The sequence below is a fragment of the Babylonia areolata genome, chromosome 3 (assembly GCF_041734735.1).
Source record: "Babylonia areolata isolate BAREFJ2019XMU chromosome 3, ASM4173473v1, whole genome shotgun sequence".
NCBI lineage: Eukaryota > Metazoa > Mollusca > Gastropoda > Neogastropoda > Buccinidae > Babylonia > Babylonia areolata.
The window spans coordinates 19,846,293-19,866,138 of NC_134878.1; the positions used below are offsets into that span (position 1 = coordinate 19,846,293).

At 38.9% G+C, this 19,846-nt stretch overlaps 2 protein-coding genes across 2 annotated transcripts in view; both read left to right on the top strand.

Moving 5' to 3' along the window:
- LOC143279832 (phospholipid-transporting ATPase ABCA1-like) overlaps nt 1-5,663 on the top strand; it is a 92,789-nt gene extending 87,126 nt beyond the window's left edge. Inside the window, 2 exon segments of the mRNA XM_076584063.1 lie at nt 158-251; nt 568-5,663. Coding sequence (XP_076440178.1) covers nt 158-251; nt 568-887 — 414 coding nt within the window. The 3' untranslated portion in view covers nt 888-5,663.
- A 2,926-nt stretch (nt 5,664-8,589) lies between these two features.
- LOC143279833 (GTP:AMP phosphotransferase AK3, mitochondrial-like) lies at nt 8,590-16,268 on the top strand. Its single transcript, XM_076584064.1, has 5 exons — nt 8,590-8,913; nt 9,986-10,105; nt 11,289-11,461; nt 13,113-13,231; nt 13,998-16,268. The coding sequence occupies exons 1-5, from the start codon at nt 8,769-8,771 to the stop codon at nt 14,110-14,112; spliced, it is 672 nt and encodes a 223-aa protein (XP_076440179.1). The 5' UTR covers nt 8,590-8,768; the 3' UTR covers nt 14,113-16,268.
- Nucleotides 16,269-19,846: the final 3,578 nt, after the last annotated feature.

Genomic DNA, 19,846 nt, shown 5'->3' on the forward strand with positions numbered 1-19,846 from the left:
TATATAGACATTCCATTTATTATCAGATTGTTGACCTTTCATATATTTCAATGATGCAGCTTTGTCATCAAAAGTACCTTGATCTTCTTTCCACAAGATAGCTTATTTGCTCAGCAGTGGGAAAAATAAAGGTTGATATAAAAATGGTCTGTTTCAGGTGTTTATAAATTTTGCCAAGATGCAGACAGACTTGCTGGATGATGAAATTGATGACATTCCTGAGGAGCTGAGACCAGATGTCAGCGTCTCAGGTATGGAACACAGCAACTGATAACACTTACACTTTTATTTATACAGAGTTCAGTACCAAGGCGTCTTGAAGCTTCGGTTGCATGAAAATTATTTTCATTACATGTCATTCTTGACACGTTGTTGGCTGGTTCTGTGTAGAAGGAAAAATAGATGTAATATTTCAGCATTTGACTGTGCTGGTGATCTTTTTTTTTTTTTTTACATTAAAAGAGAATACTGGAAAATTGAAATGCAGTTGCAGCCCCGAGATTACAGTAAGTTTTTGTTTTTGTTTTATTGAATCATTATTGTTATTGGGTTTTTTTCATGTTGCAGATGCTCCCCGTTTCACCGAGGCAGAGGGCGGGGAGTCCGAGTTCGGCGAGGACAGTGTCAGCGTGGCGGGCAGCACAACAGAGCTGGTTCGAGTTCCCAGCCACCACAAACACAACCTGAAGAAGAAATTCTCGCAGCAGGAAATCACACACCACGGTGCTGCCACCGCTCCACAGGCCCCGCCCTCTGAAGCCGACGATGTCAGTATGTCCGGCAGTGCTTTTGGCAGCACCTCTCGACTGGTCCACTCCGACTCCAGGAACGGCAGACTGGGACCTGGTGGAGCGATGGGGGGCATCGCTGACGTGTCCATCGCGTAACCGCCACAGGGTGGGTATCAGTGACGTGCCTGTTGCTTCAAACCAAGATGGATCAGAGGTATGGATCCCTGCTGAGGTTGTAAGGACAGTCAAGGGTTTCATTCTAAAGGGTTGCTGCATACAGTATGTGTGCATGAGAAGATAATGTTGCTGAACTTGTTCAGAGGACAGTGAAAGCGGCATCTGTTGTTTAGTGAGATTTCATCACCGATTGAAACCAACGCTGTGGATGATTTTAGGCGCATGTGCATGGAATTCAAGAAACAGTGCCAAAGTTTGTGTTGTGAGGAAACCAAGAAAATCTTTCAGCATTGTTGACCAAGACCACGACGTGTGTTGACAAAAGATTTGGGTGTGCATGTGTATGTGTTTGAACAAGACATTCCAGGCCCACCTGATCCATGGTATGGTATGGAGGTGTGCAACAGCCACCTGTCTGTGTTGACTGACTGACACCATGAGCGGTCACAGCTGTGGGGCAGAGGGAAGGAGGGGCCATGGTGCTGGTCACCAGGGCTGACAGAATGACCATCCGTCTTCTTTGTTCACAACCCCACAGTCTGTATCAGAGCCCGAAACAGAGACAGAGGAAGTGGAGGATTTTGCTGTTTTGAGGAATGGAGTTTGTTTTTGTAGACCGTGTGTGTGTGTGTAGTTGTAAATCCCCCCCCCCCCTCCCCCATCCAGCTTGTGCTGTTTCATCTTTTGAGATTTTTGTTGTGTATTCTTGAGCTTTTTTGTGTATACTTCATGTATATATGTATATAAAGACACATTTTCATGATAATTCCATATTTTTTTAATTAACAAAGTCACAAATGCCAGGATTTATAATGCGTCAGACTAATGTGTAAGAAAAGTTCCATGATAGGTTTTCTGCTATCTTGTGTGATATTTGCCTTGTGGCTGTTATATATCATTCACTCATTGTTTTTTTAAGTTCCATTTGTTCCGTTCTCATCCACATTAATATTTTGATAGATATTTGACTTCTCCATATGCACACAATCTTAGGTGTTTGCAGTGATGTAGTTGTGTATTTTTTTCCTATTTGCTCCATTTTTGTATGTGTTGAACTTTCAGCAGCATTTTGTTATTTTTTCATTGATGAAAAAAAAAAGAATGATTAGTTTCAATAGTTTATTGATCAGCCTTATTATGTGAAAAAGATCCATGTCACTATCTATAGGTTTGTTTTCTTTGCATTATATGATTTTTGTATGATTGCATGTGTTCGTGTGAATGAGTGAGCATTCAAGCATAAATGCACACATGTGCTAAATCTGTGCACGTTAATGCTAAACATTTGACCAGAGCAACTTTGTTAAAGAATGCTGTGATAGGTCCACACTTACATTTGTGATGTTGCTGTTTCATTTCCTGAAAAATTTTCATGCCACTCAGTTTGGCCCTATATTTTGTGAAGTTTTTTACCTGCATGTTACAGTTGTTCCCTCATCTGTGATCACTTAGCTCAAGATCTTCTGCAGCTTTGGTGCCTCATAATTGTTGATCAGGACTTTTTGTTTCTGTTGTGTATATGATATTATGCAGGGGCTAACTTAGTCTGAATAATTTACTGTTTAAAGAAGAGCTTTGGGTATTTCTACATTTCTACAGATAATCAGGAAATCAGTTTGTGAGGCACATATCTTTTCCCTGTGTGTTTCCAGGATATTGTGAGTCTCCAAAGGACATTTACAACCCATTGCCAGAATCAGTGTGCCTGTATGCAGTTTGTTTCCAGATTGTAACAGGTCATTTTTAACAAATGCACACTGCCACAGACATTGTGAGGAAAATATGTGTGATTTTTTTTTGGTTTGAGTTTTGTAAGCATAGTATGTAACAACAGGCATGTGTTCTCTCACTGACATAGAGGGTGTAAATGCTTTCAGAAAAGGCAATGGTGTGATGTACGGAATGCTGTGGTATAAACAGCATTCATAAAAGAAGTAACATTTGGTCACTCTGAATTGTTCACTGTGACCCCAGCTTATTATTCCATTTCCTCCTGCCCCCCTCAGCCCCATACTTCATCACATATACTTCTCTTTGTGCTGCAGATGTCACAAGATGGAGACCTCTAAAGGCTCAGAATTGTAGAAAAACCTGGATCTGTTGGAATATTTATTGTCAGTAAATTCAGTTATTTCTTCAAAGATAGTGTCTAATGTTGTTGGAATTGATAACATGAACCCATAAGATAGTTATTGTTTTACCAGTTTACCAGATAATGAAACAGTCCTGTATTAGTTTTGACAAGTGGTATATTGTCTTTTTCCACATTGTTGATGACAATTGACGCATGTGCCATGAGTGCTTAAAAAAGTATAATATACAGGTTTGTTTGTTTTTTTTAATCTCTTTAAACAAATTAAAGTGTAAATGATAATTATAATAAAGCTGATATCTAATTTTTCAAAACAATCTTTATATCTGTACATGTATGTGTGTTCACCCCTATGTGTGTGTGAGAGAGAGAGAGAGAGAGAGAGAGGAATACAAAATGATGAAATTCAGATCTTGGAACGTCTTGGAAAATAGTAATAAATGTTTCATTTTATAGAAATTTAAAACTTTGGAAGAGAAAATATTCTCTCAAACTACCTTATAGTTTCATCTTACCATTAATTCAGTTCAGGTGCAACAGGCAAAAATTACCTGTGGATACTCGTAGATGCCATGATATTCCAGGTGACTTACTTGCTTGTTGTAACTATGACATGGGTGTGTGACTAGAGATGAATTAAATTTTATTATGGAATACCCTAAGTTTGCAGATCTTTGAAATAAGTTCATTCTAAAGAAACATTTGAATCCAAAATAAGTTTTTGATTTTTGCAGTTTGTTCAAAGAGAGGGAATTCATTAAAATGGGTAAGATCACAAGATGACATATTTGTTTATTTGTCCATTTTTATCACCCATTTCACATTTTATTTGCTGTTTACATTTTGAGTTTTGGTGTATTAAACCAGTAATGTTATATCATATCCACTGTTTCCCAATAGGGGTTGAATATTCTGGATTCTTGTGTGTGTGTGTGTGTTTTGTATCTCTTCTTAACATAACATGTCAGTGTATTTGTTTGCAAAGGACATCTCTTTTTTTGTCCATACACTTTTACTGCCTTTGAAATAGGGTGTGATGCATAATAGTATCCTTTGTGCTTTCACGGTCATCATGTGTGCTGTTAGTAATTCGAGGAAAAAGGTTTGCTAAACTGACACTTCTTCTTTCTTGCAACTGATTGGGTGTTCCACTGTGCTTTTTGTTGATTATCATACACTGTGATAATATCTCTCATTTTTGTGACCATTATTAAACTGATCTCTGTTGTTGCAAAACAGCTGCCAGATCCAGTGACTTTGAGATAATCAGTCTCGGACGTTTTGTGTTTCCACATATGGAGTTCACAGGACAAAATGAGACAGCAGTAATACATACCTCAATAATGAGCCAGCAGAAAGATTTGCAGCTTACTTGGCTTCCTGTGATTTGGTAAATGACTTAGGAAGGGGGCGGAGGGGGGGGGGGATCAATTCATCTCAACAGTTCATAAACAGACCACTGTGCATGTTCACAAGATGAGTAGGCCACAATAAAGGCTTACAGGATCAATGTACCTCCACAACAATATACAGGACAAAGGGCTTACAGTGAAGGTTTACTCATTAAGCAAACCACCACAAAGGTTTACAAGTCAGTAGGCCAGGTTTACAACAGGCCAGTGTGAAGGCTTACAAAACTGCCCCATGGAGGTTTACAGGATAACAAGCCAGTGTAAAGGACTGCAGGATGGATGGGCCATCACAAAGCATTACAGGTTCAGCAGGCCAGCACAATCAGTTGGCAGAATAAGCATGCTGGCATAGTTCAAGATACAAGTGGCCAAGTATTGAATTATACGTAATGAACAGGTCAGGAGTAGTAGACCAGTGTGTGTGGGTCAGTTTGAAGATTGTTGTTTTTGACAGAGCAGCATGGAGATTTAACATAAAGTTAGAGGAACAGCTGTGCTTGATGTTTAACAGGATCAAGGTCCAGGAACACTGTGACAACATAGCAGCATGATGATATTATTATGGTGGCCATTATTAGTAAAATGGTGTGATTGAATAAGATGATGAACCAACAAAACTTCTTATTTTTTGATGGAAAGCAAAAAGAGGACATAGAACTATTGTGTTCTGGTAATACTCAAGCTGAAGGAACATTAAGTCGGCAAATGGATGAAATAGCTAATGAAATGTTGTGGACATAGCAGGTTTAACATCGGTTGTCTGCATTACACATCAAAGTTGAAACAGTGGTAATTTTGAAAAAAAAACTGAAAAGCACTGTAACCATGCAATAAAAAGCATCCAAAATATGGGTAAAGCTGCCACTTGCATCCTTTTTCTCTTTACAATAAGAACAAATTTTGTGTGTATTTTTTTTTTTTTTTTTGTTTAAATATTATTCTCAGTCTTATGTTTTGCGTTTATTGGTTAATTGTGTGAAAATAACCCATGATTGATGTCTTTATGTCTGAAATTTGCTTTATTTTCTTTTTTATGAGTGTATACTGGATTTTTTCTTCATTCTCCACTTTAACTTTGCATTGTCAATACATTGTAATGCACTGTCACCTTGTTGTTTAGTTAATTGTGTGGACAACTGTCGACCAAGTTTCAAATTATAAGGTGTGTTGATATTTATATTCTGACAAATATATTGATACTTCAGATCTGGATTGCCCTTTTCATTTTAAAATAAAGTGAATTTCATTTTATGTGATTTGATGTTGAAAATATTTTGTGATGTCTGATCTTCCAATGCACAGATGTGCACATGAACAGACACACACGCACGCACACACACACGCACGCACACACGCACGCACACATGCACGTACATGCACACACGCATGCGTGCATGCATTCACTCACATACACACCATCATGTCCAACAATGATATCTGTGTGCATCTCAGTTATTCTTGTTTAGGGTGGACTCACATGTGGCTATGGGGAGCCCCAGTTTGGATCTGCATAGGTGTCCACAGTGAGGGCAAGGAAACTGTCCAGCCTCTTTGGTATTGCTGCCGCTTCTCACAGGCCTCAGCAGTGCTGCTACAGCAGTTCTTCTCAAAACTATTGTGCTCTTGCTTTGTCAGAGCATGCCAGACAGCACTGTCCTGTGTACGCTCCTTGCCTTAATTGGAGAGATTCCAGCATTCGCTGTGTTGGCTTCATTACATGCAACAAAAAAGCATATGCAAACCTCTCTCTGGTTCTCTTCACTGTACACATGCAGATACATCCATGGAATGCACACACACACACACAGACTCTCTCTCTCACACACACACACACACACACACACACACACACACGCACACACACGCACACCACACACGCACACACACACACTTGGAGAGAAGAACCAAGTTGCAAGATAGAGGAACAAAAATTATTACACACACCAATGGCATTTCTTTTTTCTTCTTCTTACACACACACACACACACACACACACACACACAAACACACTTTAAAGAGTTTTAGTTTGCAGTCTCTTTTTGAATGGTCTCACCATTAATTTTCGGCTCAGGTAAACTGCACATTGTTCTTCCAACAACATGATTCAACACACTACATCTTGCGTCACATGAGGTGAATGCTGCTCAGTGAATGTTGAACAGATCATTTCACTACCTCTGCTTGTCCATGGTTTCCTTTTACAATCTCCAAAACACCCATGACATAGTTTTTTGCCCAGGATATGCTGGTGCCTTTGTGGTAAAGATCCTTTGTAATCCAGTACATACTCCGAACTTAATGAAGTCTTGGAGATTAAAGAACAGTACATTCTTTTTTTTTTTTTTTATTTGACTATTTGCAAAGAATGGTCAGTGTGCTGATTTTAGTTTAACTCGTTTAGAAATATGGATTTGAATTTGCTGCCTGGACAATGACAGACGTAACTTTAATCACATACCACTCCTGGAGAGGGTGTATGAAAAAAAAAAAAAAAAAAAACAGAGAAAGGATAAAGAGAAATAATTAATATAATCAATACCTAATTCAATATGTGAACAGTGGAAGAGAGCCAAAAGAGCAACTTTCAGAGGAAGTGGATAATCCTTGACTATATGTGGTCCCAGTGAGAATTCCTTCGAGGAACACACACACACACACACACACACACACACACACACACATACATATATATATATATATATATGTGTGTGTGTAGAGAGAGAGAGAGAGATGCTTTTTCTTTAGCTTTTATCTTCATACCTTTTGCATGTTGCTTACATCCCAGCTGACCACATGCACAGGGCCAACATTCCTGCACATAAACCTAGCTCATGCCTGTGACATTGACCAAAGGATTAAAACAAAAACAAAACAAAAAAGACCTGAACATAAATATAATAATACATTATAAATAAACGTGTATATGATAAGACATATAAAACCTAAAATTGCCAAATTAGGCACCTAACACATCCTTGGTGTGAAAAAAAAACCCACATATACAGTGTCCAATTGTCATGTCTAGAAATAAACCAAAAATATTCAAGGCTAGAGGAAAAATACAGGTGAGTGGGCCAGCAAGAGATTTTTTTTTAATTTTTTTAATTTTTTAAGCAAACGAGGCAAATTAAGGTCTTCAAGACTCATGTATGTGAAACACACTTTTTCCAACTTAATCCAACAAAGAAATCATAGTAAAAACAAAATAACACAAAAACAACAACAATATATATAATATGATATGAAGAGAGAGACAGACAGACAGACAGAGTTCACACTCTCTTTGTGTCCTGGGTTCCGCTCCTTGCAGAAAGCACTGAGGTAAATACCAAGACTGGTATTAAAAATAATAATAATAATAATAAAAATCAACAACAATAGGCTCTTAATGTCTTTAAAACTTGTATTCTTAAAAAGCAGCAAATTTTTGCTGTAAAAACAGCTTCTTCAGGCAAGGGTACAGAAGTGAAAGCTTTATATATTTATATATATGTATACATACATACATACTTTATGTGTGTGTGTGACCTTGACATTTGATCTCTAAATTTACAAAGCATTGATGTTCTGGCCAGAACAAATCACCATAATGGTAAACTATGTTTATCAAAATATTGGATAACAAACCCAAGCCATCTCATTTTTCCCAGTATGCCATGTTGTGACCTGACCTTTGACCTCCAACCTCTCTAGGTATCCTGATGTCCCCATGAGCAGTCACCAAGTTTGATTAAAATTGGATTGAGGATTATGGTCTCTATCAAGCTTTTTTTTTTCATTCTGCGAATTTGAATGGGATGACTTCAATTAAAGATCTTCTTCATACAGTCTACTATCATGCCAAATTAGGTTGTTTTGCCACTTGTGTTGGTGACAAAATGCCAGTCGGTTCAAGTTTATCATGGACAAACACATAATTATGCTGAATCATAAGATTCACACGTGGGCAAAAAACAAAACAAAAAAACACCTATTAAATATATTTGTGTGGACGTAATTACGCACAACATTCGGAAATGTCAATTTTCTCGTTTGTATAAGTGGCGTTCTGTATTAATCATGATGATGGAGTGTGTGTGTGTGTGTGTGTGTGTGAATGGTGCGTTCTCACTGATTGGCTGAGTTCTCTCTCGAGGAAGTTCTTCCGGAGCACGACATAAAAACAGTCACTGACTGAGTCCGCATTTCACACCAGGAATTTGTGTCCCTGATAGCTCAGTTAGTGGACTGTAGGACTGAAAAGGAAGTGTCTTTCTCGAAGTGAATGTAGGACATGTGTTAAAAAAAGTGGAACACGAATTTGACTGTAGAGTTGCCTTTTCTTTTACGTGCTTGGCTGACTGTCCGAAAGCACGATGTTTACCAAGTTTCTGAGAGCAATCATCATGGGCCCTCCAGGGTCAGGGAAAGGCACCATTGCAAATCGATTAGCGAAAGATTTCGGAATGGTTCATCTGTCCAGTGGAGACTTGCTACGAACACAGATCTATGACATGACAGGCAAGGGCATTTGTGTCATTTATTGTCGGCCATACGTCTTCGCTCTCTTTCTTTATTATGTAATAGGCATGGACGCCTCCGCCAGTCCAGCAACCTTCATTCTCTTTCCCTCTCTTCCGAATCCTCCTCCTCTCTTTTTTTCGACTTCTCTGTGAAAAGTGAGGTATTTTAGTACCTGAAGTGAGTAGGAACTGACGCACAAGGAGTATTTTGTTTTGATTAACACACAAGGCAGGTTGCCAGCATACTCCCATCTTCAAGGTCAGGCTAGCTGTGAGCTGGCAGTAGTATATATGAATCACATGCACAGATGCAGCGTAGACCTGTAACACCTGAAATCATTAATACACGTTTGCTCACCTCATTTTCATCCAGCTTCAGTTTAGCATCCACTCTCCCCTTTATAACTACCACTTCCCTCCAGATACCCATTCTTATTCCTTCAGTACAACCTCAAATGTCAACATCAGTTCATTAGATGAATCATTATCATGTCTCATCAGTTCTTTGATATCTTGTTAGTTCATTAAATGGATTAATATCTTTTGCCAATTATGACACAGTCAACAGGCAAGTGGATATGTGGAGGAAGCAGGAGAAAAGAGACAGAATGAGGAAGGGAAGAATTAGAGAGATGGGTTTTGGCGGTCTTTTTTGTTGTTGTTTTTTCCTCCTTTTATTCAGGGCTGGGGGAGGGTGGTGTCTGTGGAACCTGCATTGACACTGACAGTATTTTCAGCCCTGATATGACTGCATGTGGATGGCCAGGCTATAAGTAATAATGATCATAATGTGTATGAGTAGTACAAACTGTACATTGTACACATGTACATTATGTTTAGAAACATTTGAAAAAGACAGGCCAGAATCAGTGTGCATGTGTGTATACGTGTGTATGCATGTTTTAACTATCAATGGGCTCATGCTTGAGTGAAGATTATGTACACTACAGGTGTTTTTTAAGAAGTTGGGTGCTATTATTATTATGATTAATCACATACTCGCTCACTCTTTTAGATCATGTTCATTAAATTTACTCAGTTCTTTTTTTTTTTTCTCTCTCTCTCTTCAGAACATGGTTTACAGGCCAAGGCCTACATGGATGATGGCAAACTTGTTCCTGACGACATCATGACTAAAATGGTGTTGGATGAGCTGAAGAAATATGAATCACAGTGCTGGCTTCTTGATGGTAAGATTTTTTATTTTTACTGCTGACAGATCAATGTTGCAGTGGTGAAATTCTTTGGTGAAGAAACAGGATATATTCGAGAGACATATTCCTAACAAAAAGATGTCCTTTCTGAACTGTTGGGAGTTTCTATGTTGCTTGAGTGAATGTTTCACTCCAGTCAGGAGTGGGTAGCAAGCTTGAAGAGCAGTACACAGTGCAAAAAACCTGTTGTATTATAATATTCATATGATGGCTGAGTTGTCAGTTTGCTTAACATCGCTTCTAAAAAGGGAAGATGTTGACCAGAGGGAAAGGGAAGAATGTAGTGTTTGTGTGTATTGTATGGTGTAGTATGAATCTTTTGTCACATTGTGTGAAAATAGGGCTGTTCTCCCCAGGGAGAGTGTGTCACAACAATGAGAGGGCCACACTTTTTTTTCTTTTTTTTTCTGCCTGCAAGTATATTATTTTTGTATAACAAAAATAATGGGTTTTTCTACAGAATTTGCCAGGTACAACTCTTTTGTTGCCTTGGGTTCTTAATGTAATCTAAGTGCATGCTGCACATGGGACCTTAGTTTATCATCTTATCCTATCAGAATGACTGGCATCCAGACCACCACTAAAGGTCTAGTGGAGGGGGAGAAAACATTGGCGAGTGTGGGATAATATGAACTGTGTGTGTGTGTGTGTTCTTTGTGTGTATGCACACAGGCAAATCATTTGGGAGAAGATCTTAAGGTGACATGTTCTGATGTTGACACTGAATAAGTGATTTAAACTGCATAACAAGATTAGAACTGAGTACTTGTCTTTGACTTTGTTCAAAATATAGCTAGTTTGCCCATGAGTCAAATATATATATGTTGATTTCTGCTTGGCTCGTGTTGTATGTTATTGTGCTTGTATGGAGGTCATGTTTATTGAATGAACAGAAACTAAATCCTTTTTTTTAATTTTTTTTATTTAGTAAATCTGTATTGTACAGTTTGTTTTACTGGTCATTATTCTCATAATCTTCCTTAACAGATGTAATTCCAAACTCTGTGAAAGATTAGTCTGGTTTTTTTTTGTTGTTGTTGTTTTTTTTAATGGTAGAAGTAGAGGTACAGTGAAAGGGCAGCAAAACAATTAAACATCATTTGAAAAAAATAAAGTATGTGCTTTGTGGATGGGAATTACAGCTGTTGTGGTCATGCAGGTTTCCCCAGGACAGTGGCGCAGGCAAGAGAGCTGGATCATGCAGAGCAGTTGGATGTTGTGATGAACCTGCGCGTTCCTTTCGACGTCATCCTCAACAGGATTAAAGGCCGCTGGACGCATGCCAAGAGTGGACGTATTTATCACGATGACTTTAACCCTCCGAAAGAGCCTGTAAGTCTGTCAAGGCAGAACAGAAGTGTGTTGTTTTTCCACTGGAGTTTCATTGTTTCAAGCAAATAACAACGTACATCTGTAGATCTGTGTTTTGAAAATAAAAGTTAATGTTGTTCAGACAATACTTCACTTCAGAGTTTCTGTGCACTAAAAATTTGCTGAACATTAAAAAAAAATTGAATGTTACTCCAGGACAATGTGAGGCTCTCAAGTGTTGGGTTTAAAGTATATCCCTACTATTTTTTCAACAGATGTGGTGGTGTATATAGATTAGTCCGTTTTAAATTTTAATGCCCTTTGAAACTAACAGGATGATACAAACTGTTTATATATATATATATATATGTGTGTGTTGTGTGTATGTATGTATGTGTGTGTGTGTGTGCTTCTGTTCTTTACATAGTGTTGTGACATCCATATCTTGTATAGGGACATTTTTATTTTGTCCAAGATGATCACATTTTATCCTTGATGAGTTGATCACATTTTATCCTCCCTTCACCTCTGTTTCCTGTAATTAAGAGGTTGTCTTTGGGACCCCCTGCCCCCTTCTCTTTTTTTAAGCGTGTTATGACAAGTAACAAAAAAGATCTGTATAACAATGACAATAATAATGATAATGATAATAACTGGGAATTTATCAGCGCTTTTCTCATTGCACAAAACGCTTAAAACCCACACATGCACGCATATGAAACACACTCAGTCCTCAACTCACAGTCATGCACAATAAACATATATATACAAATGCAGACGTACAATACAAACATAGATACATACATACTTGCATGCATGCATGATGCATCTAACCATCCATACATACATACATACGTACATCCGACACATACACAATACAGTGCTACAAATATACCTACACAATGAATTAACTACTTTCATGTATGAGAGAGGGTCTAGAGGAGATGCTGTTGGAAGAGGAAAGTCTTGAGGTTAGATTTAAAGGAAGGCAGTGAGGGGCTGTGACGGATGTGGTGAGGCAAAGAGTTCCATATTTGAACAGCAGATGATGAAAAGGCTTGACTTTTGAATTTTGGGACGCGGAAGGTTCTGTCATCAGCAACAGAGCGAAGAGAACGGGAGGATACATAGATTTGAAAGATGTCAGAGAGGTATGACAAAGAATAGGGGAAAAAAATCACAGAACTTATGCGGTTGACTGAATCTTTCAAAGTTTGCAGAGACTGTCGACAATTTTCTGATGCAAATGAAAATGTCATCTCTGGTTGTGATGTGATTGTGGGTCTGTTGTGCTCAGATGTTTTGTTGACAGACACATTTTAACGAAGCTAAGAACACAACAATGTTGAAAACATGAACGGCATATGTATTTGAATAAGCTTGAACGGCATATGTATTTGAATAAGCTTGATGAGAATCGAAAAGAAAAATGGAACGTCTAAGCCTGTCTATCACTTCAGTGTCATATTATATCCAGATAATGTTCATACCGTCTTTAGTATCATAATGATCAAACTAAGTTGATTTATATGTTGCCTCTTTTGTTGACATTGATTTGTTTTTCTTTTTTCGACACATAAGCTATGTACTTTGTAGATGGTACACATAGGACAGTGTGATAGAGTGAGTAGAGTTGAAGAAATGGCTTAACACTATGCTTGTTTTCTCCCAGGGTATTGACGATGTCACGGGAGAGCCTTTGATTCAGAGAGATGACGACAAAGAAGAAACAGTACGCAAACGACTGGAGCACTATCGTCGCCTGACCCATCCTGTCTTGCAGTATTACAGGTCAGCAAATCGCCACTTTCCTGCTTGTCGAACACTGAGCTTTGTATATAATAGATTGGAGCAGGCTACTTTATGTTTTATTTGATTTTCTTTGTTTTGTTTTGTTTGTATGATTGTTTTATTGTTGTTAAAATCTGTGGTTTTATTTTTCTCAAGTAATAATTGCTGTCCCAAGGGAAATAGGCATGCAAATTTCCTTACATTTATTCCTAATGTTCTGGAAATGATGACCTAATTCTTGCTTAATGCTCTCTCACATTTTTGTTTGATTTGTGTGTGTGTTGGTGGTGGTGGTGGGTGGTGGTGGTGCATTTTGTTTTGTTTTTTGTTATTTTGTTGGTTTATCTTCTCTTAATTTTTCCTTCACTTGTCTCAGTAATGATCTACTGTAGAACAGGAATTTCCCCCTCCAAAAACAACAACAAAAAAATGTCTTGATAGTAAAATCGAGAAACATAGCCACACAAAGAGCACAGGTTCAGAATGAAAGATGGCTGCCGGAAAAAGAAATCACTGCACAAGCAAACGTAAGGGAGGTAATATACTAAGGGAGGTCACTAACTGCACTTACTTTTGATTTCTCCGTTGAAGTGGGGTGGCAGCTTGCACAGGACAGGAATCAGACCCCTGTCGGAGTCTGCAGCAGCAGGTCACAGTAAGTATGTCAGATAAACAAAAACGTTTTGGGAAAAAAAATCCTTTTGATAGAGAGATAGGGATCAAAGACATGCAGTACTGAATGTTCCTGTTGGTTGTCATGTTTCAGAAACAAAGGGGTTGTGGAAGAGTTCTCAGGCAGCTTCTCCAACGAGATCTGGCCAGATGTGCACAAGTTTCTGTCAACTTTCAAAAGGCCTCTGCAGTTCACTCATTATGACTGACAGCGGTGTGAAAAGTTTGACAAATGTCTGTCTTGTTTGTTGCTACCGATTTAATTGTAACATTCATATTTGAACATGAAAATGTTTTGGGTGAAGAGGTCATGAAATTTTATTCAGTTTTCTTAGTTGTGTTCCTGTGTAGTCTGGAGAAAAGCTGATTTTTTGTGATGATTTATATAAAATGATTTTGGTATTTGCATATGATATGATTTTGTTTTTTATTGTACATTATTCCACATCAGAACGTTAATGGCTCAAAGCATCTGTCACTTCCCTAATTGATGAGCCTAGCTCTTGCTTCCTTAGACTTGTAGCTATATTACATGAGGTGCCATTTTACTGCCGTTATTGTGACGTTTGTTGCTGTCATTTTGCTTGATTAATAAATAAGCAGATTGTTGGGCACTGTTACTGAGCAAGTTTTTAACATGCATCACAAGAAATGGGAAGTGTGGGTTTGATATATGTTTAATTAGCTATATTGATGCATAATGTTTGTTTGAAGTGACAGTGAATGGGGAATACCTTGGTGGTCAGTCAGTGTCAGTGTGTACATTGCATTTACCTGTGTATAGCTATTGGGTGGGGGCTATGCAGCAATGGATTGAAGTTGTGTGTGTGTGTTTGCCCATGTCTGTTCTATGGGGTAAGAGTTTCTGTGTTTATGATCAGTTCACTTCGTTAAATTTTTAACTTTTAAACTGAATGGCTGTTGAAAGTAATCATTCATTCTTATATCTACAGCAGAAAACTCTTGTTTCTTACAGAAAATATCAGTAAAGCAATCAGTCAGCCAATCATTCGTGAACATCATATTCTGAGATGATTTTTTGTTACAATGTTGCATCTTCTGAGCAGTTTTAGAGGAAACAGTGTTCATGTTAAGCTTCAAGCTTCAAGAGCAGCATTCCCAAGACACTAGGGGCAGCTTTCCATGGTCTTGTACTGAAAGTACCTTCAGTGATGCCAGCTATCCCAATGTTGTCATATTTTGTTACAACTAGTCACAATGTGTTTTGATGATCTGCCAGTGTCAAAATGGTTCAGACAAGTTCCTTTCCAGCCAGCTTGGTTCACCCACCTGCTTTATTGTCATAAGCCATTTGGTAGTTTCATCATGCACAGGGTGCACTGGGCACAGGTTGGGGTGGTAACTGAATTAAGTAAGTCACACAACTAGTATGTTTCAGAAATGTCAACAGACCATCAAGAAGACTGGACAGTGCAAAACAGGCCATATCTGTAAATTACAATCAGCCTCCTGAACAGGAGTTTGACTCTGTTGCAGGTAAACGTACACATGGTGTGTAGGTAAACATTATGTGTCTGCTGTGTTAGTAAATGTTGTATGTATGCTGTGTAGGTAAATGTATGTATTCTGTGTTGATAAGCGTATGTCTCTGCAACTGAGGGTGTGAGTGTTCCTACAGAAACTGTAAGTGTTCCCCCCAAAATTTTCAAATTTTGTCCTGAGCAGAGTTGAGAGGGGTTGGTATGTCTGAACCTTTGGGACAGATGTGAACCTTAGGGGCAGAATGTACCATTTGAACAATTCATTTTGAACAGAGCTCATTTAATTTTACCTTTGTGTAAAGAGGGTCAGGACTGTAGCTGCAAGAGTTGTTTTTTAAATCTATTAATTATGAATTTTTTATCTGAACTGTATAAATGACCTTCACCTCTTTTAAAATTCACTCAAAAGGGGTGTCTGGAAAGGTTTTGCCTGCCAGTTTTGTCAAATAAGGAACCTGCAATATGTGTTCTGGAGGAGAAAGGTAAGTTAGATACATTCTCTTCCTGCTGATCTCAACAACATGCAAGCAACCTTTTCTAATAAAATAACCCTGAGAATATGCTTTATAAAATTTATTGCCATTAATAGCTCCAGTTTTTCAGTAGTCTTTCGCCCCCAAAGTCTCATGTGGATTGTGTGTGCATGAATGAGTGTGTGCTGTATGATTTACTTTGTTGTTTGTTTTGTGTGTCTGTGCTCCTTTGTATAAAATTACTTTGATAAAATTAATAGTCTTTATTAGAAATAGTTTTCCGTGTACTGCACATCGAGCTTTCAATCTTGATTTTAAGGAGAGATGTGCTGTTTGAATATGAATCCGGTGTTTGAATGTTCAAAGAATAAAGGATGTGTGATAGAATGAGTCAGAGACTGATCTGGTTTGTGAAGTACACACATATAGTGTGTGTGTGTGTGTGTGTGCGCGTGCGTGCGTGCGTGCGTGCGTGCATGCATGCATGCGTTTAAACCTGTGTGTGCATAATAATTTCTCATGCATAGTGTCTCAGTATCTGCAGATATGCTTGTAATTCACATAGTTGTGTGAGACTGAAACAGAGAACAAGAAGCAGAAAGTAGATTATTCCTCCTCCAACGGACATGCCTTTTTGCTGCAGTCAGAGACTGCTGATACAAAAACAGCATGCCCGAAAGAAATAGGTCATGCTGAAAGCAGCTTTTCCGGAGAAATGAAAAACAGATTGTGAAAGGACCCACATGTCATGCAGGGAAAGTGAAAATGATGTGGTGTTTCTTGCCACTTGACAAAGCAGCAGCTGTCACAGACTGTTAGACTTGCATCTTCTTCTTCTTCCTTCAACTCTGTTAACCTTTCCCGTACGTCGCCTAAAATTTTGCGCGCCATACATTGTGGGTGTGCAGAAACCCATGGTTTCTAAGAAGGAATGACCCCTCGCTGTACGTCGTGGGTGTGCAGGCACCCATGGTTTATGTGTACGAACTAACCCTTCGCTGTACGTCGTGGGTGTGCAGGCACCCATGGTTTCTGTGTACGAACTAACCCTTCGCTGTACGTCGTGGGTGTGTAGGCACCCATGGTTTCACTGAAGAAATAAGACCTTGCCGTACGTCGTGGGTGCACAGTAACCCACACCTGTCCGTAAAGCAAATTTGACTTTTCTTCAGCAGACTTGCATGCGCAGTTTCCACTTGTGCGTGTAGGCTATTTACTCCAGTGCTTGACCAGGCGCATTGTGAATAAGTTTTGCCCGTGAGAAGAGAGTGTTGTTACTTACAAAAAACGGTTTTTTTGTTTTGTTTTGGTGTTTTTTGTGTGTGTGTGTGTGTGTTGTTTTTGTTGTTGGTTTTTGTTGTTTTTTTAGCGGCTACACGCCCATCCTCTTTCGGTCAAGGCTATCCCTAGCCAGTGCTGATATTTTTTAGCCCACGCGCGGTGCTGCTCGAGGCAAATAGCAGACTGTATAGCTATGCACAGGCGGCTGCATGAATGTGCGTGTATCTGCGTGTTTACATGTGAATATTATTGCATGTTTGAGAGAGACAGACAGACGGACGTAAAGAGCAACAGACATAGAGACAAAGAGACAGTGTGTGTGTGTGTGTGTGCAGTGTGTGTGTGTGTGTGTGTGTGTTTTAGATCAATTGATTTCAGACTTACAAAAATATCCAGTTCGTAGAAAGGCACTTTAATTCCAACTAGATAAAAAGCTATCAATCAGTTGCTCCTGATCATTCTCTACAAGAAAAACAGTTCATTCAATATTGTTGAAGATATCTAGTGCAATAAATATTGTTTTCTGAAATTAGTTACAACTTTAGAGTAAAACTTACCGCAGACTTGAACCGGGATACGATCAACAAAAGACAAGGTCACTCTGATCTCTCTCTGTAGCGAGCCCAAGTGACGTCACGTCGACAACACGTGGCGCGCAAGCTTTGCATGGGTGGCTCCACACCCACGACGTACGGCGTGCAAGGTTTATTCTTTGGGAGTATGGGTGTCGTCACACCCACGACGTACTGGGACATTAATTGATTAATAACTTCTTTGTTTATGTATAAAAGAAAATAATGTTCAGTGGATATGTAGTAAACTATATTATGGACAAAGTCATGAAATTATGTGGAAGTGGCTTCAATATTACTTGAGTTACAGAGCAAAAACACTTGTCTGGGTGATTTCACACCCACGACGTACGGGAAAGGTTAACCTTCGCTGGCTATTGTGGGTCGTACACGACCCAGAAGGGTACAAAAACGCAAATATCTCAGCCAATTCTTAATATTTTTCTATGAAATTTCAGAAATGCTTCCTACACCTAAAAGGCCAACTTTTGCCAAAAAATGAAGAAAATTCATGAATTACTTAATGAGTAATGAAGGTGGCATTTTAACTACACACGGACGCTTGTGTGGGTTGTGTATGACCCATGCTTTTTAAAGAGGAAAAAATGTGGTCACCCCTCGAAAGCTCGTGTGGGTCATGCACGACCCATACCTTTTTAATAGTGATTTCAGGTGGTTTAATTTGCAATTAGTGAAGGAAAATAAAGAAGTTATACTTTCAATAGCCTCACTACCCCACTACTCTCCCACTACCCCCCTCCCTGCCCTGTCCCTTTCTCCCGTCTTCAGCTATAACCCCCTTCCATCCCTTTCTCTAACAGCATGTACCTGTGTGACTGAATATCTTTGAGTGTGCATGTATAGGATGCTATGAGTCATCTCTCTCTGTCTCGCTGTCTGTCTGTTTCTCTCTGTCTCTGTCTCAGTCTCTCTGTCTCAGTCTCTCTCTATTTATCTGTCTCTGTGTGCATAAGTAGGGTTTGTATGTATGTGCATGTGATGTTATGCGTTTGTGCGTGTGATCAGTTTGTGTGTGTGTGTGTATGTGCGTGTGTGTGAAAGCGTGAGCATGTGTTTCTTCTGAGTGTATGTGTTTGTGTGAGTCTGTGTGTGCGAGCGCATGTGTGTGTAATCAGTTGTTACGATATGTTTTCCTTTTCTATATTTTGTTATAAGCTTTGGAGGAATATACAGGTTTTTGTCTCTTTAAAGGTATGGGTCGTGGATGAGCTTCCGTGTGTAGTCAAAAGCGACAGCGGTATGGGTCATGGACGACCCACATGAGCTTTCGTGTGTGGTCAAAAGCGACAGCCGGCGAAGGTTAAGAGTTATTGGAAGGTGGCAGAATGGTTAAGACGCTCAGCTGCCAATACAGAGAGTCCGTGAGGGTGTGGGTTCAAATCCCGCTCTCGCCCTTTCTCCTAAGTTTGACTGGAAAATCAAACTGAGCGTCTAGTCTTTCGGATGAGATGATAAACCGAGGTCCCGTGTGCAGCACGCACTTGGCGCACTGAAAAAGAACCCATGGCAACGAGAGTGTTGTCCTCTGGTGAAATTACGTAAAATGAAATCCACTTTCATAGGTACACAAATATGTAAGCATGCACTCAAGGCCTGACTAAGCGCGTTGGGTTATGCTGCTGGTCAGGCATCTGCTCAACAGATGTGGTGTAGCGTGTATGGATTTGTCCGAACGCAGTGACGCCTCCTTGAGAAAGTGAAACTGAAACTGAAACTGGGGTGCCACACAGAATTGTCACTTCATGTATTTACAACATATACACAAAACAGACTTTCATCTGGTTCACTGTAAAAACTTTTTTTTTTTTTTTTAGGGGAAATCAGTCAGGTTTAGAGCATATTTTGATGCTTTTCTCAAGACATCACATGTTAAATATGCAGAAAACTGATGTGTGTGTGTGTGTGTGGCAGATTGTTCATGAAAAATATATTACAGATTTTTATACTGCTTGTGAGTGAATATTTTACCATGATCATGGATATCTAAAGAAGGAAGAAAAAAAAAAAAAAAATATATATATATATATACATATCAGGGATGAGATTCATTCAGTAAAATATTGAATTCAATACAGATTTTAGAAAATATATAGA

What these genes read in the sequence shown, in the direction of transcription:
- LOC143279833 (XM_076584064.1), top strand. Translation starts at nt 8,769, where the DNA reads ATGTTTACCAAGTTTCTGAGAGCAATCATCATGGGCCCTCCAGGGTCA. An exon ending in ACAGATCTATGACATGACAG is followed by an intron (nt 8,914 to 9,985) that starts GCAAGGGCATTT and finishes CTCTCTCTTCAG; the next exon opens with AACATGGTTTACAGGCCAAG. An exon ending in TTAACCCTCCGAAAGAGCCT is followed by an intron (nt 11,462 to 13,112) that starts GTAAGTCTGTCA and finishes GTTTTCTCCCAG; the next exon opens with GGTATTGACGATGTCACGGG.